Source organism: Eriocheir sinensis, chromosome 64 (genome assembly GCF_024679095.1).
Source record: "Eriocheir sinensis breed Jianghai 21 chromosome 64, ASM2467909v1, whole genome shotgun sequence".
Classification (NCBI taxonomy): domain Eukaryota; kingdom Metazoa; phylum Arthropoda; class Malacostraca; order Decapoda; family Varunidae; genus Eriocheir; species Eriocheir sinensis.
This window is the reverse complement of record NC_066572.1, coordinates 3,306,062-3,331,445: the sequence shown is the minus strand read 5'-3', so window position 1 is coordinate 3,331,445 and position 25,384 is coordinate 3,306,062. Positions and strand designations below refer to the sequence as shown.

Genomic DNA, 25,384 nt, shown 5'->3' with positions numbered 1-25,384 from the left:
CTAACCTGCCCTACCCCCCCCAGAGTTGCCGGCTGAGGAGGGCAAGTCACTTCTTCAGCTGGTTCTGGAGCAGTTTGATGACCTGCTGGTGAAGATCCTGCTAATGGCCGCCATCATATCCTTTGTGAGTCTCTCCTACACTTGTTATACACTTAGTTAGCATTTTTATTGTTGTACTTAATGATTATTATTGTTTCACTTAATCATTTTTATTGTTTTACTTAACCCAGTAGCAGCGGGGATCATGTTTCTTAATGGTCCCTCTAAGCGAGAAAAATGAGAAAAAATCACCCCTCACACAAACCATTTCATAATATATATCAAAGCATTTGTGATCAGTTTATGCATCATCTATTTTGGGGGTTAAATCATGGCACAAATTTGGCCCGTCGCTGCTACACGGTAAAGCCACAAATTTGGTCCGTCGCTGCTACACGGTAAAGCCACAAATTTGGCCCGTCGCTGCTACACGGTAAAGCCACAAATTTGGCCCGTCGCTGCTACACAGTAAAGCCACAAATTTGGTCCGTCGCTGCTACACGGTAAAGCCACAAATTTGGCCCGTTGCTGCTACACGGTAAAGCCAATTTGGTCGCTGCTACCGGTGCCACAAATTTGGTCCGTCGCTGCTACGGTAAAGCCACAAATTTGGTCCGTCGCTGCTACACGGTAAAGCCACAAATTTGGTCCGTCGCTGCTACACGGTAAAGCCACAAATTTGGTCCGTCGCTGCTACACGGTAAAGCCACAAATTTGGTCCGTCGCTGCTACACGGTAAAGCCACAAATTTGGTCCGTCGCTGCTACGGTAAAGCCACAAATTTGGTCCGTCGCTGCTACGGTAAAGCCACAAATTTGGTCCGTCGCTGCTACACGGTAAAGCCACAAATTTGGTCCGTCGCTGCTACACGGTAAAGCCACAAATTTGGTCCGTCGCTGCTACACGGTAAAGCCACAAATTTGGTCCGTCGCTGCTACACGGTAAAGCCACAAATTTGGTCCGTCGCTGCTACTGGGTTAATATCATGTTTTATGCTATTCTCCTAACCTGTCATTCTGTCTGTGCCCGGCAGGTGTTGGCATGCTTCGAGGAGAGCGAGAATTCCGTCACTGCCTTCGTGGAGCCGTTCGTCATCCTGCTTATCCTCATCGCTAATGCCATCGTGGGAGTGTGGCAGGTGGGTGGAGGGGAGTGAGGGGGTGGGTGGGGTGGTGTTGAGTGGGGTGACATTTTGCGGGGGGAGCTTCCTTATCTTCATGCAACAACCACATCTGTATAGCTACATTTGTTCCCTTATATTAATTAAAAATCTAAAAAATATATATATACAGTATACAGAGAAGATGGCGCCACTATAAACACTTGCCTGCGCTGTGACGGGCTGGGGCCGACTACCATCCAGGCTCCTCAAGCAAGCCTACCGGCCTCTTGTAGACTCCTGCGTTCTTATGTTCTTATGTTCTTTAGGTGTAGATGTTAAAAATAAATAAATAAATAAATAAAAATTCAATACAGTGATGTGAAAAAGATATTGGGGAGAAAGAGATAGATGGATTGATTGAGGTAAGATAGATAAACACAAATAGATAGATAGACAGATACATACAGTCCTCATCCTCTTGCAATACTCATTTTCATTATTTTTTTTTTTATTAATGTCGTAAATATCTTTCCCCAAGTTTTCCAGAGTTTTCATTTTTTTCCAGTTATTCTTTACCTCATTTAATATCATTCATCTCATTACTCATCTCCATCAGTCTTCATTCTCACCATTCATCTCCAAACTAAATCATCCTTTCCCAAGTTTTCCCGAGTTTTCCTTTTTTACAGTTTTTTTTCTCTTTTTCCCGACACTCAATAACTGGTACCATCATCTTACTCTTTCCTAATCTTCTTCAGGCAACGCTCTCCCTTACCATCCTCCTCTTCAGTTCTTTTTAACACAACATTCATGGTGGTATTATAAGATATTTCCCCGCCCAAGAATACACAATTGACAAGGCTTTCGTAAGAGTTGTGGGTACTTCCAGGAGTAGTTTTATGACCCTAGTGGTAGTTTGACCCTTCCTCTGTACCATGAACCTAAAGAAACACATTTGACAAGGCTTTCATAGGAGTTGTGGGCATTTCCAGGAGTAGTTTTATGACCCTAGTGGTAGTTTGACCCTTCCTCTGTACCATGAACCTAAAGAAACACAATTGACAAGGCTTTCGTAAGAGTTGTGGGCACTTCCAGGAGTAGTTTTATGACCCTAGTGGTAGTTTGACCCTTCTTCTGTACCATGAACCTAAAGAAACACTCATTTGCCAAGGTTTTCATAGGAGTTGTGGGCATTTCCAGGGGTAGTTTTATGACCCTGGTGGTAGTTTGACCCTTCCTCTGTACCATGAACCTAAAGAAACACTCATTTGACAAGGCTTTCATAGGAGTTGTGGGCATTTCCAGGGGTAGTTTTATGACCCTGGTGGTAGTTTGACCCTTCCTCTGTACCATGAACCTAAAGAAACACATATTTGACAAGGCTTTCATAGGAGTTGTGGGCATTTCCAGGGGTAGTTTTATGACCCTAGTGATAGTTTGACCCTTCTTCTATACCATGAACCTGAAGAAACACAATTGACAAGGCTTTCATAAGAGTTGTGGGCACTTCCAGGAGTAGTTTTATGACCCTAGTGGTAGTTTGACCCTTCCTCTGTACCATGAACCTAAAGAAACACTCATTTGACAAGGCTTTCATAGGAGTTGTGGGCATTTCCAGGAGTAGTTTTATGACCCTAGTGGTAGTTTGACCCTTCCTCTGTACCATGAACCTGAAGAAAGACTTATTAGACCTTGACTGACCCCCTCTTTGACCTTTGGAAATAGGTGATGTAAGAAGCAAATCTGTCTTATAATACCGAATGCTTCCCTTCCCTTCCTTTCCTTCCTTTACATAATTTCTTCTTCACTCTCACACTCATGTCCTACGGTTCCCCCTTCCACACTTCCCACCTCCTTAATCACGTTCTTCACCTTCACCTCACACTCACGCCCTCTGTCTTCCCCCTCAGGAGCGCAATGCAGAGTCCGCCATTGAGGCCTTGAAGGAGTATGAGCCGGAGATAGGCAAGGTCGTGCGCGCCAACAAGAAGGGTGTCCAGAAGATACGAGCGAGGGAGGTCGTGCCCGGCGACATCATTGAAGTGGCAGGTGTGTGTGTGTGTGTGTGTGTGTGTGTGTGTGTGTGTGTGTGTGTGTGTTTACCTAGTTTTAGTTTTACAGTGTCTGGGCTTATGCTCGTGTGGTCCCATCTCCATATCTCAACAGCTTCAAGTATCAAAGTTTTTGTTTAGGATTAATGATTTGGAAATTTCTGCATTCTTTACGGTCGGGGATCATGTTTCTTAATGGTCCCTCTAAGCAAGAAAAATGAGAAAAAATCACCCCTCACACAAACCATTTCATAATATATATCAACGCATTTGTGATCAGTTTATGCATCATCTATTTTGGGGGGTTTATATCATGGCACAAATTTGGCCCGTCGCTGCTACACGGTAAAGACATAAATTTGGCCCATCGCTGCTACACGGTAAAGACATAAATTTGGCCCGTCACGGTAAAGACATAAATTTGGCCGTCGCTGCTACAATTTGGCCGCTGCTACACGGTAAAGCCACAAATTTGGCCCGTCGCTGCTACACGGTAAAGCCACAAATTTGGCCCGTCGCTGCTACACGGTAAAGCCACAAATTTGGCCCGTCGCTGCTACCGGGTGAATCTCATGTTGATCTGTGTCCATGTCTATTTTTATCTAAGTCAAAGTTGTGATGTTCCTTGCCTGCATCACATCTACCTTCAGCTCATTCCACTCATAACATTTCTATATAGGAAACTAAACTTCTTATTGTTGTTTCTGCATATGGTCTTTGTACTTCTTCCACCTCACATATCCACCTCACATCCGTCTCCTCCACAGTGGGTGACAAGATCCCCGCCGATATCCGCCTCATCAAGATCTTCTCCACCACGCTGCGGGTCGACCAGTCCATCCTGACGGGGGAGTCTGTGTCCGTCATCAAGCACACGGACATCGTATCGGACTCCAAGGCTGTCAACCAGGTGAGTGGGGGGTGGCGAGAGGGGGTGAGGTTAGACCCATACCTAACCTAACCTGTCATCACCACATATGCCACAACAAACCTCATTTTTTCTTTCATAATTGGTCTGCCGTTTACTATAGAAGTCGACGAGGAAATGAACACTTTTTTTCCCTCTTTATAAGTTCGTGTAAGTCATCCCTTCCTCTCCCCGCACAGGACAAGAAGAACATCCTCTTCTCGGGGACCAACGTGGCCACAGGCAAGGCGCTGGGCATCGTGGTGGGCACCGGCCTGGGCACAGCGATAGGTGAGGCTCGGCAGGGCTTGAAGCATTTATTCTTTTCGTTTAACATCCTTATTTTCTCTTATAGCACTTGATGTTTTGCTTGTTTGTCTTTCACAGTATATGTTATTAATGATTTACTATTCAACTTGGATGGTTAATAGATTTCTTGGGTGTTGGAGTGACCTTTGCTGAGTGTGTGAGTGTGTGAGTGTGTGCATAGTTCGGGTGTGCTCCTGTGGCTGTGTGTGTGTGTGTTTAAATTCATGAATGGTTTTTGCACACACAGTCTCCTCGTCAAGTCCGTTCCATGTTGTTGTGCTTCTGTATGGAAAACTGTATTTCTTGATGTCTCTCCTACAGTCGCTCTTCTTCAGTTTCTTACCATTGCCTCGTGTGTGTGTGTGTGTGTGTTATGGTGCCATGTGTGCAGGGTGTGGCTGTTCTCTCCACCGCTGACACACTGTTCCTCCCCCCACAGGCAGGATTCGTACTGAGATGGTTGAGACGGAAGACATCAAGACCCCGCTGCAGCAGAAGCTTGACGAGTTTGGCGAGCAGCTGTCCAAGGTGATCTCCATCATCTGCGTGGCCGTGTGGGCCATCAACATCGGCCACTTCAACGACCCTGCCCACGGCGGCTCCTGGATCAAGGGCGCCATCTACTACTTCAAGATCGCTGTGGCCCTGGCCGTGGCCGCCATCCCCGAGGGCCTGCCGGCCGTCATCACCACCTGCCTGGCCCTGGGCACGCGCCGCATGGCCAAGAAGAATGCCATCGTGCGCTCCCTGCCCTCCGTGGAGACCCTGGGCTGCACCTCCGTCATCTGCTCCGACAAGACCGGCACGCTCACCACCAACATGATGTCCGTCTCCCGCATGTTACTCATGGACAAGGTCGAGGGGAATGAGTGCAGCCTGCTGGAGTTTGAGGTGAGTCACTTGTCTTGTACTGCATGGGACACAAGGTCGTGCAGGAGTGGAGTGTGGCCGTGAGTCTGAGGGCGTTAGGAACAGGAGTACAGTGTAGTTTGCTTGTGCTGGTCTGGCTCTGTATCTACCTTACCCAGCCTACCTTTTAGCCCACTCCACTTGACCTGTAACATGTAGCTCCAAGATACCTTACCTGCCTTTTATTAATTGGCCGAACCAAATCTAGGGCAGCCTTTGAATGGAGAGCAAAGAAACCTAACCCATGTGTGTCATATTTCCGTCCACTAGTTTTAGGGGGCTTCGTGGTGCAGTGGTTAGCACACTCAGCTCACAACCGAGAGAGCCCGGGTTCGATTCCCAGGCGGAGTGGAAAAATTTGGGCGGCTTTTCCGATACCCTATGCCCCTGTCCACCCAGCAGTGAATGGGTACCAGGTATTAATCGGGGGTTGTGTCCTGTCTCCCGGGGTCTGTTCCCTTCTCCTATAATTCCTTCCCCTTCTGTCTCTCTCCGGCATATGACCACAGATGTTGCGCCGACTAAATGAAACTTTTCAACTTTCCTTCCCCTTCTGTCTCTCTCCGGCATATGACCACAGATGTTGCGCCGACTAAATGAAACTTTCCAACTTTCCTTCCCCTTCTGTCTCTCTCCGGCATATGACCACAGATGTTGCGCCGACTAAATGAAACTTTCCAACTTTCCTTCCCCTTCTGTCTCTCTCCGGCGTATGACCACAGATGTTGCGCCGACTAAATGAAACTTTCCAACTTTCCTTCCCCTTCTGTCTCTCTCCGGCATATGACCACAGATGTTGCGCCGACTAAACAAAACTTTCCAACTTTCCTTCCCCTTCTGTCTCTCTCCGGCGTATGACCACAGATGTTGCGCCGACTAAATGAAACTTTCCAACTTTCCTTCCCCTTCTGTCTCTCTCCGGCATATGACCACAGATGTTGCGCCGACTAAATGAAACTTTCCAACTTTCCTTCCCCTTCTGTCTCTCTCCGGCATATGACCACAGATGTTGCGCCGACTAAATGAAACTTTCCAACTTTCCTTCCCCTTCTGTCTCTCTCCGGCATATGACCACAGATGTTGCGCCGACTAAATGAAACTTTACAACTTTCCTTCCCCTTCTGTCTCTCTCCGGCATATGACCACAGATGTTGCGCCGACTAAACAAAACTTTCCAACTTTTTTTCCACTAGTTTCCATTCATTGCAAGGAAAACAAGTAACTCTTTGGTGCTATTCCTTTACTTACCCACCTGCAGCCTTCCACTTTTACTAACGAGTGTTCCCTCCAGGTGACTGGGTCCACGTACGAGCCCATCGGTGACGTGTATCTCCACGGCAACCGGGTGAGCGGCGCCGACTTCAAGGCCCTGCAGGAGCTGGCCACCATCTCCTGCCTCTGCAACGACTCCTCCATTGACTACAACGAATTCAAGGGCACGTTTGAGAAGGTCGGGGAGTCTACTGAAACAGCCCTCATTGTGCTCGCCGAGAAACTCAACCCCTATAACTTGTCCAAGGCCGGGGTGGACCGCCGCTCAGCCGCCACCATTTGCAAACACGACCTGGAGACTCGCTGGAAGAAGGAGTTCACGCTGGAGTTCTCCCGCGACCGCAAGTCCATGTCCTCCTACTGCACGCCCCTCCGACAGTCCCACCTCGGAACCTCCCCGAAGATGTTCTGCAAGGGTGCGCCAGAGGGGATCTTAGAGCGCTGTGCTTATGTACGTGTCGGCGACCGGCGCGTCCCCCTCACCCCCGCCGTTAAGGAGAGGATCTTGGCCGTGACGCGTGTGTATGGCAGCGGACGGGACACACTCCGCTGCCTTGCCCTGGCCACCCGCGATGACCCGCCCAACCCTGTCCACATGGATCTTGGGGACTCGGATAAGTTCCACACGTATGAGGTGGACATGACGTTTGTGGGGGTCGTGGGCATGCTAGACCCACCCAGGAAGGAGGTGCGTTTGTGTGTGTGTGTGTGTGTATGTGCAGTTTTTGTGACTTACCTGTTTGTGTTTAGCTGTTTGTTCCTTCTGCAGGGTTGGATTAAGCCTCTAATATCTGTGTGTGTGTGTGTGTGTGTGTTTTTCCTTCTGTTTTCTTATTAGTTTGGGGTTGTCCATCTCGCCCTTCCTTCCATGGCCTTTAGCACATCTCTCTCCCCTCCTTGCCTTCCTTCATCCCCTCTTCTCGCCTGACCTCCTCCTCTCCCCCAGGTGCGTGAGTCCATCAGGAGGTGCTACGCCGCCGGCATCCGCGTCATCGTCATCACCGGTGACAACAAGGCCACGGCCGAGGCCATCTGCCGCCGCATCGGGATATTCGGGACTGACGAGGACACCACCGGCCTGTCCTACTCTGGCCGGGAGTTTGACGAGCTGTCCCCAGCGGAGCAGCGGTCCGCCTGCCTCAGGGCGCGGCTCTTCTCCCGCGTGGAGCCGTTCCACAAGTCCAAGATCGTGGAGTACCTGCAGGGGGAGAACGAGATCTCTGCCATGACCGGTGATGGCGTGAATGACGCCCCGGCCCTCAAGAAGGCCGAGATCGGCATTGCCATGGGGTCAGGAACGGCCGTGGCTAAATCAGCTTCAGACATGGTGCTGGCTGACGACAACTTCTCGTCCATCGTGGCGGCCGTGGAGGAGGGCCGCGCCATCTACAACAACATGAAGCAGTTCATCCGTTACCTCATCTCCTCAAACATCGGCGAGGTGGTGTCCATCTTCCTGACGGCTGCCCTGGGCCTGCCCGAGGCGCTCATCCCCGTACAGCTGCTCTGGGTCAACCTGGTCACGGACGGACCACCGGCCACGGCCCTGGGCTTCAACCCTCCCGATGTTGACATCATGCTGCACCGCCCTCGCAAGGGCAACGAATCCCTCATCTCCGGCTGGCTCTTCATCCGCTACCTGGCCATCGGCTTCTACGTGGGCGTGGCCACAGTGTTCGCCGCCTCCTGGTGGTTCATGTACGACCCCACCGGCCCACAGGTCACCTATTACCAGCTGTCCCACCACCTGTCCTGCCTCAACGACCCAGAGAACTTCAAGGGCCTGGACTGTGCTGTGTTCAGCCACCCCGCGCCCATGACCATGGCGCTGTCTGTCCTCGTCACCATCGAGATGCTCAACGCCCTCAATAGGTGTGTGTGTGTGCGTGTGTGTGTGTGTGTGAGAGAGTGCGTGCTCCATTAACATCATGTGACAACCCAGTCTGGTGTAGCCGTCCTTTCTTGTGTCCTGCAGAAGCATTCATCTTGGTTGTCTTTGTTCCTGCCACACACTTTGCAAACATTAGTCGGCCCCAGTTTTCCCTTCCATTAATTCATCTTTTCCTTTCTTTCCTCGTCCTCTGCCTTCCCTTCTAGTCCTTGCCTTGCTTTCCCTGGGTACTGGACGGGATCTCCGAGGAAAACACCCAAAGTCTTAATAATCAGAACCACAGTATTGTCCTTTATTGCCCAGAGTACAGTGAATTGGGTAACAAAATGAAGATGATATTGGTCTCCCTATCTTGCCTAACCCACTGTTCTTTCTTACCTAACCATTGTTCTCCTTCCCTAACCCTTTCCTTCCCAGCCTATTCTGTTTGTGATGTCCTTTCTTCCCCAGCCCATCCTAGAATCTGTATTTGTCTGATGTCCCAAAACTTAACTATTGTCTCTCCTCAACCTCCCCTGCCTTGCACATCCCTCCAAACAGCCCTTCTCACAGTACCTTCCACACCCTCTCAAACAGCCCCTTCCAACACACACATCCCTCCTTACACCCACAGTTTCTCCCATCTCTGCCCTACACAACCATTTAAACAGAACTCTGACCTACTGTCTCCTAGAACCTGTCCCTGTTTGCAGATACCCTACACTCCTGTCCACCCAGCAGTGAATGGGTACCAGGTATTAGTCGGGGGTTGTGTCCCGTCTCCTGGGATCCGTTTCCTTCTATAATTCCTTTCCCTTCTGTCTCTCTCCGGCATATGACCACAGATGTTGCGCCGTCTAAACGAAACTTTCCTATAATTCCTTCCCCTTCTGTCTCTCTCTGGCATATCACCACAGATGTTGCGCCGTCTAAACAACTTTCCTATAATTCCTTCCCCTTCTATCTCTCTCTGGCATATGACCACAGATGTTGCGCCGACTAAACGAAACTTTCCTATAATTCCTTCCCCTTCTGTCTCTCTCCGGCATATGACCACAGATGTTGCGCCGACTAAACGAAACTTTCCAACCTTCCTATAATTCCTTCCCCTTCTGTGTCTCTCCGGCATATGACCACAGATGTTGCGCCGACTAAACGAAACTTTCCAACATTCTTTTCCCTGTTTGCGATGTCCCAAATACAGTCCTCATCTTTCACAGCCTCTCGGAAAACCAGTCCCTTGTGGTGATGCCGCCCTGGTACAACGGGTGGCTGCTGGCGGCGATGGCCCTCTCCATGGTGCTCCACTTCTTCATCCTGTACTTCAACATTCTGGCGGTGAGTGCAGCTGACAAGATGTGGAGGAGGAGGAGGTGGTTACTGAAGGGTATATGATAGGGGAAAGGAATGGCAGGAAGGGTCTGAGCGGAGCTGGGAAAGAAGGGCCTGTGAGGTTGACTGGAGAATGCAAGGCCTGGGAGAGAAGGTTATTGAAGGGTAGGTGATAGGGGAAAGGAAGGGAGGGAAGGGGTCTGAGTGTGGGAAAGAAGGGCCTGTGAGGTTGACTGGAGAATGCAAGGCCTGGGAGAGAAGGTTATTGAAGGGTAGCTGATAGGGGAAAGGAATGGCAGGAAGGGTCTGAGTGTGGGAAAGAAGGGTCTGTGAGGTTGACTAGAGAATGATGTATAATTATGTGAGGAGTGTTGGAGAGGAAGGAAGGGTGAGAATTATAAGGAAAGGGAGGGAGTGGAGGTGTGATTGATGATGATTGACGATGATTGAAGGTGTCAAGGAGGACGGGCCAAATTTGTGGCTTTACCGTGTACCAGCGATGGGCCAAATTTTTGCCATGATATAAACCCCCAAAATAGATGATACATAAACTGATCACAAATGCTTTGATATATATTATGAAATGGTTTGTGTGAGGGGTGATTTTTTTTTTCATTTTTCTCGCTTGGAGGGACCATTAAGAAACATGATCCCTGCTGCTACTGGGTTAAATTTCGTTCATTTCTTTGGGTAATAACACGGCCACACACGGCTCGTCTATGTCCACCTTCTCACTCCCTCGTTCCCCGCAGGTGGTCTTCAACGTACAGCCCTTGTCCGTGGCCCAGTGGATGGCGGTCCTCAAGATCTCCTTCCCCGTCATCCTCCTGGACGAAACCTTCAAGCTGGTGGCGCGACAAGTCACCTTCGGACGCAACCCCATCCTCGCCTCACACTGGATCGTGCTGGCCTGGGCTGCATACTTTGCGTTCATCAAGGTCTACTTCTTTTAACCCCTCCGCTGCCTGCTATCACTGGTGGGCTGAGGCTGGGGAAGCACCAAGTACTCCTGTGGTGCTTGGGGGTCCAAAGTGGGTTATTTTATACTTGGCAGTCTGTACCGGCTGTTTGGGGCATTGTGGAGGCTTAGGCCGGGGTGAGGGGTGACGGTGTTTGTATGTGTGTGTGTGCGTGTCAGTCCGCCGTGGTCTGCCTCAGGGACACCAGCGCTTAGCCGTGATGTCCTCAGGGTAGCCAGACCATCCCAGACCCCGAGGGAGGTTGGCAGACTGGCATTGGAGGTCAGTGTCGCTGCCCTGGGGGGGTGACCTCTTGAGGGGGTGACTCGTAGGACAATAGCCGTGTGCGTGTGTTTGTGTGTGTAGACTGCACACACACATGTATGTACATTCGCGCATAACTGTACAGGTCAAATACAGGTCTAATACAAGCTTGTCCCCGCCCAGCGCCCACCCATAACATGTCATAACGTGTCCCGCAGTTTACCTTTGTACAGAGATGTGGGCACGAGTTTGCATGCGATTAACGGGTGAGAGTTTACGTGTCTGCCTAAGAGTATTAACACCAGGTAAACCACACCTTTGCCCTTTGTACCTAACTTTATTCTGGGCGAGTTTACATGTCTTGAGTTTACACAGGCTCTTGTAAGTTAGATTTGCCTGTCTGTGATGTAGAAAAGTGGGTGTATGTTTAGAGTTTACATGTCCTGGAATTTTGGTGGGACGCATTTACAGTTTACACATAGTCAATCCAATAGGCCTATGTGATGTAGGAAGGTGGGCTGGAGTTTACATTTCCGGACATACTGAAATTTGGAGATAGAGACAAGTTTACAGATTGGTGCAGTCACTTTACATTGGGACAAGTTTACAGAGTTCGCAAGACCTGTCTGTGATGTGGGAATGTGAGTTTTAAGTTTACACATCCTGATATACTGAAAAATTAAGTTGAGTTTTCAGCCACCAATTTACATAAGGTCAAATTTACAGAGTTTGCAAGATCTGTCTGTGATTCAGGAAGGCGAGTTTTAAGTTAACACATCCTGATATACTGAAAAATTAAAACTCGTAACATTTTCAGCTGTCAATGTTCATCAGGTCAAATTTACAGAGTTCGTACAGGCTATTATGAGTTCGCAAGATCTGTCTGTGATGTGGGAATGTGAGTTTTAAATTTACACATCCTGATATACTGAAAAATTAAAACTCGTAACATTTTCAGCTGTCAATGTTCATCAGGTCAAATTTACAGAGTTTGCAAGATCTGTCTGTGATGTGGGAAGGCGAGTTTAAAGTGAACACATCCTGATATACTGAAAAATTAAAACTCGTAACATTTTCAGCTGTCAATGTTCATCAGGTCAAATTTACAGAGTTTGCAAGATCTGTCTGTGATGTAGGAAGGCGAGTTTTAAGTTTACACATCCTGATATACTGAAAAATTAAAACTCGCAACATTTTCATCAGGTCAAAGTCACAGAGTTCGCACAGGCTGTTATCACTTAGCAAGGCCTGTCTGTGATGTAGGAGCGACGGCGCGTGAGTTTTGGTTACATTTTCCGACGTAGTAAAACTTAAGTGACGAGAGTTTAGAGATTAGCTTAGTTAGATTACACCAGCCAGTCAGTCAGCCATGCCTCGGAATGGTGTAGCAGTCTGGGTATAGTTTATATAGTTTACCAGTTAGCAATGTCCCCCTCCCCTTCCTCACTCCCATGCCCTTCGATATATCATTCCGTTTTCATATAAGGGTAACATTGGTTGCCTTGCGTGTGAGTCAGGTTCATAATTCCATCTGTAGGCAGTTTCATGTTGACATTTTCCAGGTCCCGTCGGGCACTAGTTGTTATCCATAAGAGTTACGTGAAATGCAAACCGACATTGATATAGTGTTTTTTTATATATGTGTGTGTGTGTGTACTCTGGGTGTAGTCGCGATCTCGAAGTACCCAAAACACACGAGACACTATCTTACGGGTGACAATTTGAATTTCGCCAGACTCCTTTGGTAACAACATTGCCACACTATCCTGGTTTCTGCTCTCCCCACCTCTCCTTTCGCTACATGATAATCGCCTCATTGAACTCTCACAAATCAGTAAGGTCACATCATGCAACAAAAGGAGAGGTGGGAAGGTCGACGCAACCACTTTTCATTCATTCTGATCGGGATGCCTGGAAATGCGTAACATGGCGCTGTCTCCAATGTACAAGAGTTTAAGAGTTCGTGAAGTCATGCGTCTGTTTGTGAGCGTGGTGACTGGTGGTAACATGGCAGGGCTTCATGTATGTTTGTGTTTTACTGACTCTATGTTGTTTTGTTATGAGGTTACGTTCAACACAGACTGACGCACGAGTCCCATCGGGATGTGTGAAGGGTGAACCTGTTGTTGTACTCAAGCCCCTGTTGTTTTATGTATCACTTGTCTGTGTTTTTGTTTGAGTGAGTAGTGATGTTAATATGAGATGATGTCAGAGTGATGGGAAGGTTAAATACAGGCATCCCGCACTGTACAATTTGGTTATGTTCTTAAAAAATGACTAGTGGGCGAGTTTCTGTGAGAGTGAATACAAACCCATGTTCCCTGTACACTTGCAGAAATAAATACATGAAATAGCAGAAATAAAGACTGAATCAATTTAAGAATGAACCAGTAGGATTCTAAAGGCTGGCAGTCATCTTGTTACAGAGAAAGAGATACGGATGTCAATCATCTTGTTACAGACCCTGAGACAGACAGAGAAAGAGATACGGCTGTCAATCATCTTGTTACAGACCCTGAGACAGACAGACAAAGAGATACGGCTGTCAATCATCTTGTTACAGACCCTGAGACAGACAGACAAAGAGATAAGGCTGTCAATCATCTTGTTACAGACCCTTAGACAGACAGAGAAAGAGATAAGGCTGTCACTCATCTTGTTACAGACCCTGAGACAGACAGACAAAGAGATAAGGCTGTCAATCATCTTGTTACAGACCCTGAGACAGACAGACAAAGAGATAAGGCTGTCAATCATCTTGTTACAGACCCTGAGACAGACAGACAAAGAGATAAGGCTGTCAATCATCTTGTTACAGACCCTTAGACAGACAGAGAAAGAGATAAGGCTGTCAATCATCTTGTTACAGACCCTGAGACAGACAGACAAAGAGATAAGGCTGTCAATCATCTTGTTACAGACCCTGAGACAGACAAGACAAAGAGATACGGCCGTCAATCATCTTGTTGTAGACCCTGAGAGACAGACAGAGAAAGAGATACGGCTGTCAATCATCTTGTTACAGACCCTGAGACAGACAGAGAAAGAGATACGGCTGTCAATCATCTTGTTACAGACCCTGAGACAGACAGAGAAAGAGATACGGCTGTCAATCATCTTGTTACAGACCCTGAGACAGACAGAGAAAGAGATAAGGCTGTCAATCATCTTGTTACAGACCCTGAGACAGACAGAGAAAGAGATAAGGCTGTCAATCATCTTGTTACAGACCCTGAGACAGACAGAGAAAGAGATAAGGCTGTCAATCATCTTGTTACAGACCCTGAGACAGACAGAGAAAGAGATAAGGCTGTCAATCATCTTGTTACAGACCCTGAGACAGACAGAGAAAGAGATAAGGCTGTCACTCATCTTGTCATGCATCCTTAGACAGATAGAGAGATCCAGGGCCACATATACACCAGAGAGAGAGAGTTGAGAATTGGCAAAGCTGGTGTCCCTGTTCTTAAAAGTCTTGTAAAACTTATCACCAGCATCACTGTATATCTCTCTCTTCTTAAATGTCTCTGGTTCCCATCACGACCATTTCCCAAGGCCAGCGAGAAGTGTGAAAACAAGTGATTTTATTGCCGTTAAGAGAGTTACGTAATACTGGAAAGGAAAGTGTGTGGATAAGAAAAGAGGAGGAGGACCTAAGAAGCAATACGAAGCGTTATAGGTCCAAAGAAGAAGAAGCTTGTTGGTCCTGTTCATGGTGTGGAAGCCGTGTAAACCTATCAAGCATGCGAATCCCAGCACCTTGACGAGAGGCTTTCCTTGGGGCTCCTATTACGACTATTCTCAAAGGCCACAAGGAAGGTTAGCTGGGTTTTCATGGGCGTGGTTTACTGTTCGTGGTGCGGAAGACATGTAAAATTATCACCAGGGTCACAAAACAGTCCATGCGAATCCCAGCACCTTGACGAGAGGCTTTCCTTGGGGCTCCTATTACGACTTTTCCCCAAGGCCACAAGGAAGATTAGCCGGGTTTTCATGGGCGTGGTTTACTGTTCGTGGTTTGGAAGACATGTAAACCTATCACCAGGGTCACAAAACAGTCCATGCGAATCCCAGCACCTTGACGAGAGGCTTTCCTTGGGGCTCCTATTACGACTATTCCCAAAGGCCACAAGGAAGATTAGCCCGGTTTTCATGGGCGTGGTTTACTGTTCGTGGTTTGGAAGCCGTGTAAACCTATCACCAGGGTCACAAAACAGTCTGCAAATCCCAGCACCTTGACGAGAGGCTTTCCTTGGGACTCCTATTACGACTTTTCCCCAAGGCCACAAGGAAGATTAGCCGGGTTTTCATGGGCGTGGTTTACTGTTCGTGGATTGGAAGACATGTAAACCTATCACCAGGGTCACAAAACAGTCCATGCGAATCCCAGCACCTTGACGAGAGGCTTTCCTTGGGGCTCCTATTACGACTTTTCCCCAAGGCCACAAGGAAGATTAGCCGGGTTTTCATGGGTGTGGTTTACTGTTCGTGGATTGGAAGACATGTAAACCTATCACCAGGGTCACAAAACGGTCCATGCGAATCCCAGCACCTTGACGAGAGGCTTTTCAATCTGGCAAACTGAGGAGCTATTAAGTTTAACCCAGTAGCAGCGGGGATCATGTTTCCTAATGGTCCCTCCAAGCGAGAAAAATGAGAAAAAAATGATCACTCACGCAAACCATTTCATAATATATATCAACGCATTTGTGATCAGTTTATGCATCATCTATTTTGGGGGTTATTTCATGGCACAAATTTGGCCCGTCGCTGGTACACGGTAAACCCACAAATTTGGCCCATCGCTGCTACACGGTAAAGCCACAAATTTGTCCCGTCGCTGCTACACGGTAAAGCCACAAATTTGTCCCGTCGCTGCTACACGGTAAAGCCACAAATTTGTCCCGTCGCTGCTACACGGTAAAGCCACAAATTTGTCCCGTCACTGCTACACGGTAAAGCCACAAATTTGGCCTGTCGCTGCTACACGGTAAAGCCACAAATTTGTCCCGTCACTGCTACACGGTAAAGCCACAAATTTGGCCCGTCACTGCTACACGGTAAAGCCACAAATTTGGCCCGTCGCTGCTACACGGTAAAGCCACAAATTTGGCCCGTCGCTGCTACACGGTTAAGAATACAGACAAGGTTCGCACGTAGATAAAAAAAGCATAGAGAGACTGATAGATAAGATAGACTGTAGAAGATTCACAAAAGATAGTTGGAGGCACATCACTGACCAACCTGAAAAAGGAGAATGTTAAACAGACAACGATTGGTGAAGATAACAGAAGAAAACAATTGTAAGGGTGAACTCTCACAAAACAAACCTTCGTAAAGTGTGGGAAACCTGTACACAACCTGACCTTGCTGTAGACAAGTTTGGAGAGCCGAGGTTACATTAGTGCTTGTCGGGGTGAGGGTCATCCAGGGCACTTCTCTTACTTCCTGTTCACTCTTGTAATCTTTCAGTGTTTGTTAGTGTTGTAAGGTTAGGTTAAGGGCCAGTTTTGTCTTGTTATACCTCCCTAGGAACAGAGAGAGAGAGAGAGAGAGAGATGAGAATATGCTAGAGAAAGACAGAGAGATATCCTGTCTACATAATCACACAACATTCACATAAACAGACAGCAGAGTGATATGTGCTAGACAGAGACACAGAGACAGAGGGAGATCCAGGTTATAGAAATATTGACAAGATACCCAGACAAAAAAAACATAGAGATGGACTATGGAAGATTAGCAAGAGATAGAATTAAAAAGACCAGCGACAGAAAATAACAGGACACATATTAGTATACAAGAGTGTTTGAACCTCTCTAAAGCAGCAAGGTAGACAGACAGACAACATGGAAGATTAGCAAGGCAGAGAATTAAAAAGAACAGGTCACATGTTAGTATACAAGAGAGTGTTTGAACCTCTCTAAAGCAGCGAGGTAGACAGACAGACAACATGGAAGATTAGCAAGGCATAGAATTAAGAACAGGTCACATGTTAGTATACAATAGAGTGTTTGAACCTGTCTAAAGTAGAGTTAGACAGGCAGACAACAAGCACAGCGATACATTGGAAATACTTACGATAGTTTTTTAATAATTTCCGAGATAGAGAATCGTAACACACACACCAGAGAGACATAGAAACAAATGATATCGATAGAACACAAAAAAGACAGAGAATCCAAACACACAGAGGTAGATACAGAGGTAGATTGGCAGATAACATACAAAACAATACACTGGAAATACTTACGATAGTTTTTAATAATTTCAGAGATAGAGAATCGTAGAACACACACACCAGAGAGACATAGAAACAGGTTGAAGAAATGATATCTCAGAACACAAGAAAGACAGAGGTAGATACAGAGGTAGATTGGCAGATAACATACAAAACAATACACGGGAAATACTTACGATAGTGTTTTTAATAATTTCAGAGATAGAGAATCGTAGAACACACACACCAGAGACACATAGAAGCAGGTTGAAGAAATGATATCTCAGAACACAAGAAAGACAGAGGTAGATACAGAGGTAGATTGGCAGATAACATACAGAACGATATACCGGAAATACTTACGATAGTTTTTTAATAATTTCCGAGATAGAGAATCGTAGAACACACACACCAGAGAGACATAGAAACAGGTTGAAGAAATGATATCTCAGAACACAAGAAAGACAGAGGTAGATACAGAGGTAGATTGGCAGATAACATGCAGAACAATACACGGGAAATACTTACGTTAGTGTTTTTAATAATTTCCGAGATAGAGAATCATAGAACACACACACCAGAGAGACATAGAAACAGTTTGAACAAGTGATATCGATAGAACACAAAACAGAGAAATAGAACACACGAGGGAAATAGATGAACAGAGAGATAGAGAAATAGATGGATCACACAGACACAAATAAATCAATAGAACACATCAGAAAGATAAGATATTGGGCACTCAAGAAATAGGTCCGTCAGAAAACAAAGAGACAGGTTAGAACACACAAGGAAAACAGAGACTAACACAACATAACATACAAGGAAGAACACATTTAACGTTCAATCCGTTCTAAAGCCACGCGTTCGACATCTTAAAGGAAGTTCACAACCACAAGAGAACGACCGCAAAAAAAGCAAGCGTGTGTGTGTGTGTTTGTGCGTCCGTGTTCTCGTATGTGCGTTTCCGAGGCACTGGGCGACATTGCAACTATTTCGTCTAACTGTCCGAGCACTATTCTTGTTGAGGGCTTCAGTGTGGCGTCCTTATTTAAACACCTTTGATATATCTATGTAATGTCATGTTCGTCCTTCTGCATACTACTACTACTACTACTACTACTACTACTACTACTACTACTACCAATATCATACAGACTAAATATCATTCCACTTCATTCCCTCCTTGTTTCGTTCTCCTTCTCTCTTTTTCTTTCCACAGCTATCCACTCTATCATTCCTCTCTCTCAGGTCTTCTACGGCGAGTTCGTTAGCTTGTCAGGCATTCCACGGTCTCACACGGCACTGGTCTTTGCATTCCACCTCCGCTATCCACTTCATTCCCTCTGTTTCGTTCTCCTTCTCTCTTTCTCTTTCCACAGCCATCCACTCTATCATTCCTCTCTCTCAGGTCTTCTACGGCGAGTTCGTCAGCTTGTCAGGCATTCCACGGTCTCACACGGCACTGGTCTTTGCATTCCACTTCCGCCAGAATCAGGGACCACTTCCGAGCATTCCACGGCGCGTTAAGCAATGTAACTCATTCCATATATTTCTTTCAATTACTCTGTACGTTTCTTAGTGGTGTGTCTGCGTTTCATGTCAAATTAAACCTCCAAAACATCGCTTATTTGGTCTTCTCATTTTTCTCTAGTGTAACATTGTAACGGGCTTGCCGGGGGGACATTTAAAGGGCGTTGATTAAGACTTCAGCTCCCTTAAGGACATTCACATGACCTCCATTCATCGTTCAATGTTTTTCGCATTCTTATACATTTTTTCTAACATTCCGGACCTCCTCGTCATGTCCCGGCACTCCATAACGACCACTCAATCCTAAACTTGATCCGTATATATCCCACTCAATCCTAAACTTGATCCGTATATATCCCACTTAATCCTAAACTTGATCCGTATATATCCCACTTAATCCTAAACTTGATCCGTATATATCCCACTTAATCCTAAACTTGATCCGTATATATCCCACTCAATCCTAAACTTGATCCTTATAAATCCCACTCAATCCTAAACTTGATCCGTATATATCCCACTCAATCCTAAACTTGATCCTTATAAATCCCACTTAATCCTAAACTTGATCCGTATATATCCCACTCAATCCTAAACTTGATCCTTATAAATCCCACTCAATCCTAAACTTGATCCTCATAAATCCCACTCAATCCTAAACTTGATCCTTATAAATCCCACTCAATCCTAAACTTGATCCTCTTAAATCCCACTCAATCCTAAACTTGATCCTCATAAATCCCACTCAATCCTAAACTTGATCCGTATATATCCCACTCAATCCTAAACTTGATCCTCTTAAATCCCACTCAATCCTAAACTTGATCCTCATAAATCCCACTCAATCCTAAACTTGATCCGTATATATCCCACTTAATCCTAAGCTTGATCCTCATAAATCCCACTCAATCCTAAGCTTGATCCTTATAAATCCCACTCAATCCTAAACTGATCCGTATATATCCCACTCAATCCTAAACTTGATCCTCATAAATCCCACTCAATCCTAAGCTTGATCCTCTTAAATCCCACTCAATCCTAAACTTGATCCTCATAAATCCCACTCAATCCTAAACTTGATCCGTATATATCCCACTCAATCCTAAGCTTGATCCTTATAAATCCCACTCAATCCTAAACTTGATCCTCTTAAATCCTACTCAATCCTAAACTTGATCCGTATATATCCCACTCAATCCTAAACTTGATCCGTATATATCCCACTCAATCCTAAGCTTGATCCTCATAAATCCCACTCAATCCTAAACTTGATCCGTATATATCCCACTCAATCCTAAGCTTGATCCTCATAAATCCCACTCAATCCTAAACTTGATCCGTATATATCCCACTCAATCCTAAGCTTGATCCTCATAAATCCCACTCAATCCTAAGCTTGATCCTCTTAAATCCCACTCAATCCTAAACTTGATCCGTATATATCCCACTCAATCCTAAACTTGATCCGTATATATCCCACTCAATCCTAAGCTTGATCCTCTTAAATCCTACTCAATCCTAAACTTGATCCTCATAAATCCCACTCAATCCTAAACTCACTCCTCATAAATCCCACTCAATCCTAAACTTGATCCGTATATATCCCACTTAATCCTAAACTTGATCCTCTTAAATCCCACTCAATCCTAAACTTGATCCTCTTAAATCCCACTCAATCCTAAACTTGATCCTCATAAATCCCACTCAATCCTAAACTTGATCCTTATAAATCCCACTCAATCCTAAACTTGATCCTTATAAATCCCACTCAATCCTAAACTTGATCCTTATAAATCCCACTCAATCCTAAACTTGATCCGTATATATCCCACTCAATCCTAAACTTGATCCTTATAAATCCCACTCAATCCTAAACTTGATCCGTATATATCCCACTCAATCCTAAACTTGATCCGTATATATCCCACTCAATCCTAAACTTGATCCTTATAAATCCCACTCAATCCTAAACTTGATCCGTATATATCCCACTCAATCCTAAACTTGATCCTTATAAATCCCACTCAATCCTAAACTCGCTCCTCATAAATCCCACTCAATCCTAAACTTGACCCTCATAAATCCCACTCAATCCTAAACTCGCTCCTTATAAATCCCACTCAATCCTAAACTTGACCCTCATAAATCCCACTCAATCCTAAACTCGCTCCTCATAAATCCCACTCAATCCTAAACTTGATCCTCTTAAATCCCACTCAATCCTAAACTCGCTCCTCATAAATCCCACTCAATCCTAAACTTGATCCGTATATATCCCACTCAATCCTAAGCTTGATCTGCATAAATCCCACTCAATCCTAAACTTGATCCTCTTAAATCCCACTCAATCCTAAACTTGATCCTTATAAATCCCACTCAATCCTAAACTTGATCCGTATATATCCCACTCAATCCTAAGCTTGATCTGCATAAATCCCACTCAATCCTAAACTTGATCCTCTTAAATCCCACTCAATCCTAAACTTGATCCTCTTAAATCCCACTCAATCCTTATAAATCCCACTCAATCCTAAACTTGATCCTTATAAATCCCACTCAATCCTAAACTTGATCCTTATATATCCCACTCAATCCTAAGCTTGATCCTCTTAAATCCCACTCAATCCTAAACTTGATCCTCATAAATCCCACTCAATCCTAAACTCGCTCCTCATAAATCCCACTCAATCCTAAACTTCATCCTTATAAATCCCACTCAATCCTAAACTTGACCCTCATAAATCCCACTCAATCCTAAGCTTGCTCCTCATAAATCCCACTCAATCCTAAACTCGCTCCTCATAAATCCCACTCAATCCTAAACTCGCTCCTCATAAATCCCACTCAATCCTAAACTCGCTCCTCTTAAATCCCACTCAATCCTAAACTCGCTCCTCATAAATCCCACTCAATCCTAAGCTTGCTCCCAACACCTACACAAGACCAGATCATTTACAGGTAACTCTCGATTTACGCGAGTTTGATTTACGTGTTTTTGAAATAACGCGGAGTCCAAAATCCAAATAACTATCTAACCTATAAACTGCGCAATTAAGATTCGGAAATAGCTCCTGGGTGTGCATTAAATGGCAACACAATAGCCTGGTGGAAAACAATTTTTAGTATTACAACACCCAAGAGAGATGTTGACCACCGAACAGTGCAAAAAAAATAATAATAATTCACTTAAGTTGTGGGCATTTCCAAGAGTAGTTTTATGACCCTGGTGGTAGTGTGACCCTTCCTCTGTACCGTGAACCTAAAGAAACACTCATTTGACAAGGGTTTCGTAGGAGTTGTGGGCATTTCCAGGAGTAGTTTTATGACCCTGGTGGTAGTGTGACCCTTCTACTGTACCATGAACCTAAAGAAACACTCATTTGACAAGGCTTTCATAGGAGTTGTGGGCATTTCCAAGAGTAGTTTTATGACCCTGGTGGTAGTATGACCCTTCCTCTGTACCGTGAACCTAAAGAAACACTCATTTGACAAGGCTTTCGTAGGAGTTGTGGGCATTTCCAAGAGTAGTTTTATGACCCTGGTGGTAGTATGACCCTTCTACTGTACCATGAATCTGAAGAAACACTCATTAGAACCTGACTGACCCCCTCTTTGACCTTTAGAAATAGCTGATGTGAGAAGCGCATGTCTTATAATACCAAGCATAGGACGGTGCCAGATGGAAGATGACCCACGGCACAGTCACGTCTGAACATTCTCTTGCCGCTAATTATTCATTACAGTTACAACGAACAAAATATATCACAGGAAACATCACTTTGTCACTTTCGATAATCAACCTCTTGTGCATCATTACCAAGAGGCCAGTCATAAGTCACACCAGCAATATTCTTGTCAAAGTTATGAATGTCTGGCACAGCATCTCATCCATTAGACCAGACCAATGGAGAACGCGTTGTCTCACGTCTCTGAGGCTCCTGTTCTCCCTCTGCCTCCTCTTCCTCTCCCACACCAGCTGACGCCCCTCCCTCGGTTCATTAGCTGAGTCTTCTCTTATACTGTTTTCCTCATCTTTCTGCCACTCTGAACCACCGGGCAGTGATGATGGTGTCAGTGAGTGAGTAGGCTAGCTAGTAACTTTCCGCACTGTTGGAGAGGCAGCGTGTCTGTGACCTTGAGCGCCAGAAGCATGCTCACACTTGCCACGCTTCCTCAGACCAGCGGAATCTGATCGCTGAATGCAATCTGAATCACTGTCTCTTTCAAATTTGTCTACTACAATCTTTCTCTTTACCAATACTTTCTTTTCACCCCCTCCCATGCCTCCCCCTCGGTCACAGGAGCTATACGAGACTGGTTGGCATCAGTAGATGACATAATTTTACTCTCCATGGCTGCTAAAGATCAACTAATATGACGATGGTGACTACTTGGCGCGAAAGAGGGATGATGTTGCCACACGAGGTTCATTGGAATACGCTTCGGCATCGCGGGAAGTATAAATATCCTCCTTGGAACATGTGTCATCTTAAGATGTCTGGCGCAGTTTACGGGTTAATATACACGTTTTTTTTTTTTTTTTAACTTCTACGCGATATTTTATGGAGTGTCCACCGAATGTCTCACACAACTGGACTCACACAGCGCCGCGGCCACACAGCTGAGCTCAGTTCTTCCCGCGCACCACTTGAACAACAACACAGTACCCACGCTGCCACGCTACTCAACAACAACACCCTCGCTGCTGTGCTGCCACGAGGGGAAGGGCAGCCAGAGGAGGAACCACGAGAGGGAGAGGAGTCAGAGTGATACAGTAGGCAATAAAGATACAAACCTACCTCTTGTTGGATTTACATTGCTTTTCATTTACGCGACCTCTTCAAGGACACAACACTCGCGTAAATTGAGCGTTACCTGTTCACATATATTTTCCTTTGTGTTTCATCCCTTTCCGCCTGTCTGCCAACACCAAAACCCTTCCTCAGGTCACAGTGCAAGGCTGGAGAGATTAACTATTTGTGTGTGTGTGTGTGTGTGAGAGACTGGAATAAGCTAGGCAAGGATAATAAGATGCAATGTTTTGTTGTAATTTATGGATAAGGTGGTGGTTGTGTGCGCCACTGTAAACGCTAGAGAAGGAAGCTGCATTTGTTGTAATTCTAAGGTGCTGTGTTTGATGTGGACTTAAAAAACAACGAATGTGAGATGCACTGTTTGACGTAATCCTGTGTTTGTGTGACCCGGGAAACCTGCGGAAATATGATGAACTGTTTGTTGAAATGTAGAGATAATGTCTATGAGGTTGACTGAGAAAGTTACGATACAAGATGACTTTTGATGTAATTCTATGATTCTGTGTTTGTGTGACCCGGGAAACCTGCGGAAATATGATGAACTGTTTGTTGAAATTTAAGGATAATGTCTGAGAGGCTGACTGAGAAACCTACGATATACAAAGACGCCTTTCTTTGATGTAATTCCATGATCTTGTGTTTGTGTGACTTGGAAAACCTGTGAAAATATGATGAACTGTTTGTTGAAATTTAGGGATAATGTCTGAGAGGTTGTGAGAGGTTGACTGAGAAACCTACGATATACAAAGACGCCTTTCTTTGATGTAATTCCACGATCTTGTGTTTGTGTGACCCGGGAAACCTGTGGAAATATGATGAACTGTTTGTTGAAATTTAAGGATAATATCTGTGAGGCTGACTGAGAAACCTACGATATACAAACACGCCTTTTTTTGACGTAATTCCATGATCTTGTGTTTGTGTGACCTGGAAAACCTGTGGAAATTTGATGAACTGTTTGTTGAAATTTAAGGATAATGTCTGTGAGGCTGACTGAGAAACCTACGATATACAAAAACGCCTTTCTTTGACGTAATTCCATGATCTTGTGTTTGTGTGACTTGGAAAACCTGTGAAAATATGATGAACTGTTTGTTGAAATTTAAGGATAATGTCTGAGAGGTTGACTGAGAAACCTACGATATACAAAGACGCCTTTTTTGATGTAATTCCACGATGCTGTCTGTGAAGTCCGACAGAGAACCCACAAAGATAAGATTGCACTGTTTGTCGTAATTCTAAGATACTGTTTCCGTGAATGGACTGAAAAACTAAAAAAAATAGGAAAATACACTTTGTCGTATTGTTAAGACACGATGATGGGTGTGTGTGTGTGTGTGTGTGTGTGTGTGTGTGTAGCTAACTTGCAAAAACAACAAAAAAACAAGAAAATCCTTTGTTTATCGTAATTTTAAGACAGAAGAGAGAAATGGTTGTGTGTGTGTGTGTGTGTGTGTGTGTGTGTGTGTGTGGCTAACTTGCAAAAACAACAAAAAACAAGAAAATCCTTTGTTTATCATAATTTTAAGACAGAGAAGAGAGAAATGGTGTGTGTGTGTGTGTGTGTGTGTGTGTGTGTATAGCTAACTTGCAAAAACAACAAAAAAACAAGAAAATCCTTTGTTTATCGTAATTTTAAGACAGAGAGATGGTGGTTGTGGTCATGTGTGCGGCTGACTCGTAAAACCGTAAAAAACTAGAACGTCGGCCAATACGTCAATAATGGGGTATGTCAGTATGAGTCCATCGTACTGTGGAGACACGCTGGTGGTTGGTTAGGGTATTGGGGCAGTGTTGATTGTC

General features: G+C 45.3%; 2 protein-coding genes across 23 annotated transcripts; both read left to right on the top strand.

Moving 5' to 3' along the window:
• Window positions 1–13,378, top strand: LOC126987295 (calcium-transporting ATPase sarcoplasmic/endoplasmic reticulum type-like). 22 transcript variants are annotated; one of them, XR_007740669.1, is made up of 12 exons: window positions 1–124; window positions 1,073–1,177; window positions 3,052–3,190; window positions 3,960–4,102; window positions 4,300–4,390; window positions 4,848–5,299; window positions 6,609–7,277; window positions 7,536–8,461; window positions 9,680–9,797; window positions 10,544–11,655; window positions 12,034–12,044; window positions 12,167–13,378. XR_007740669.1 is itself a non-coding variant. In XM_050844162.1 (10 exons), exons 1-10 carry the CDS (start codon window positions 104–106, stop codon window positions 10,742–10,744), a joined length of 2,865 nt encoding a protein of 954 aa, XP_050700119.1. In that variant the 5' UTR covers window positions 1–103; the 3' UTR covers window positions 10,745–13,378. The 22 variants fall into 22 exon arrangements, 1 of the variants encoding a protein (XP_050700119.1); XR_007740666.1 differs by lacking the exon at window positions 12,034–12,044 and adding an exon at window positions 11,772–11,848 and having other exon boundaries at window positions 12,111–13,378; XR_007740656.1 differs by adding an exon at window positions 11,772–11,848 and having other exon boundaries at window positions 11,990–13,378.
• A 76-nt stretch (window positions 13,379–13,454) lies between these two features.
• On the top strand, window positions 13,455–18,864 carry LOC126987296 (uncharacterized). Its single transcript, XM_050844164.1, has 2 exons — window positions 13,455–14,833; window positions 15,468–18,864. Exon 1 carries the CDS (start codon window positions 13,455–13,457, stop codon window positions 14,451–14,453), a length of 999 nt encoding a protein of 332 aa, XP_050700121.1. The 3' UTR covers window positions 14,454–14,833; window positions 15,468–18,864.
• Window positions 18,865–25,384: the final 6,520 nt, after the last annotated feature.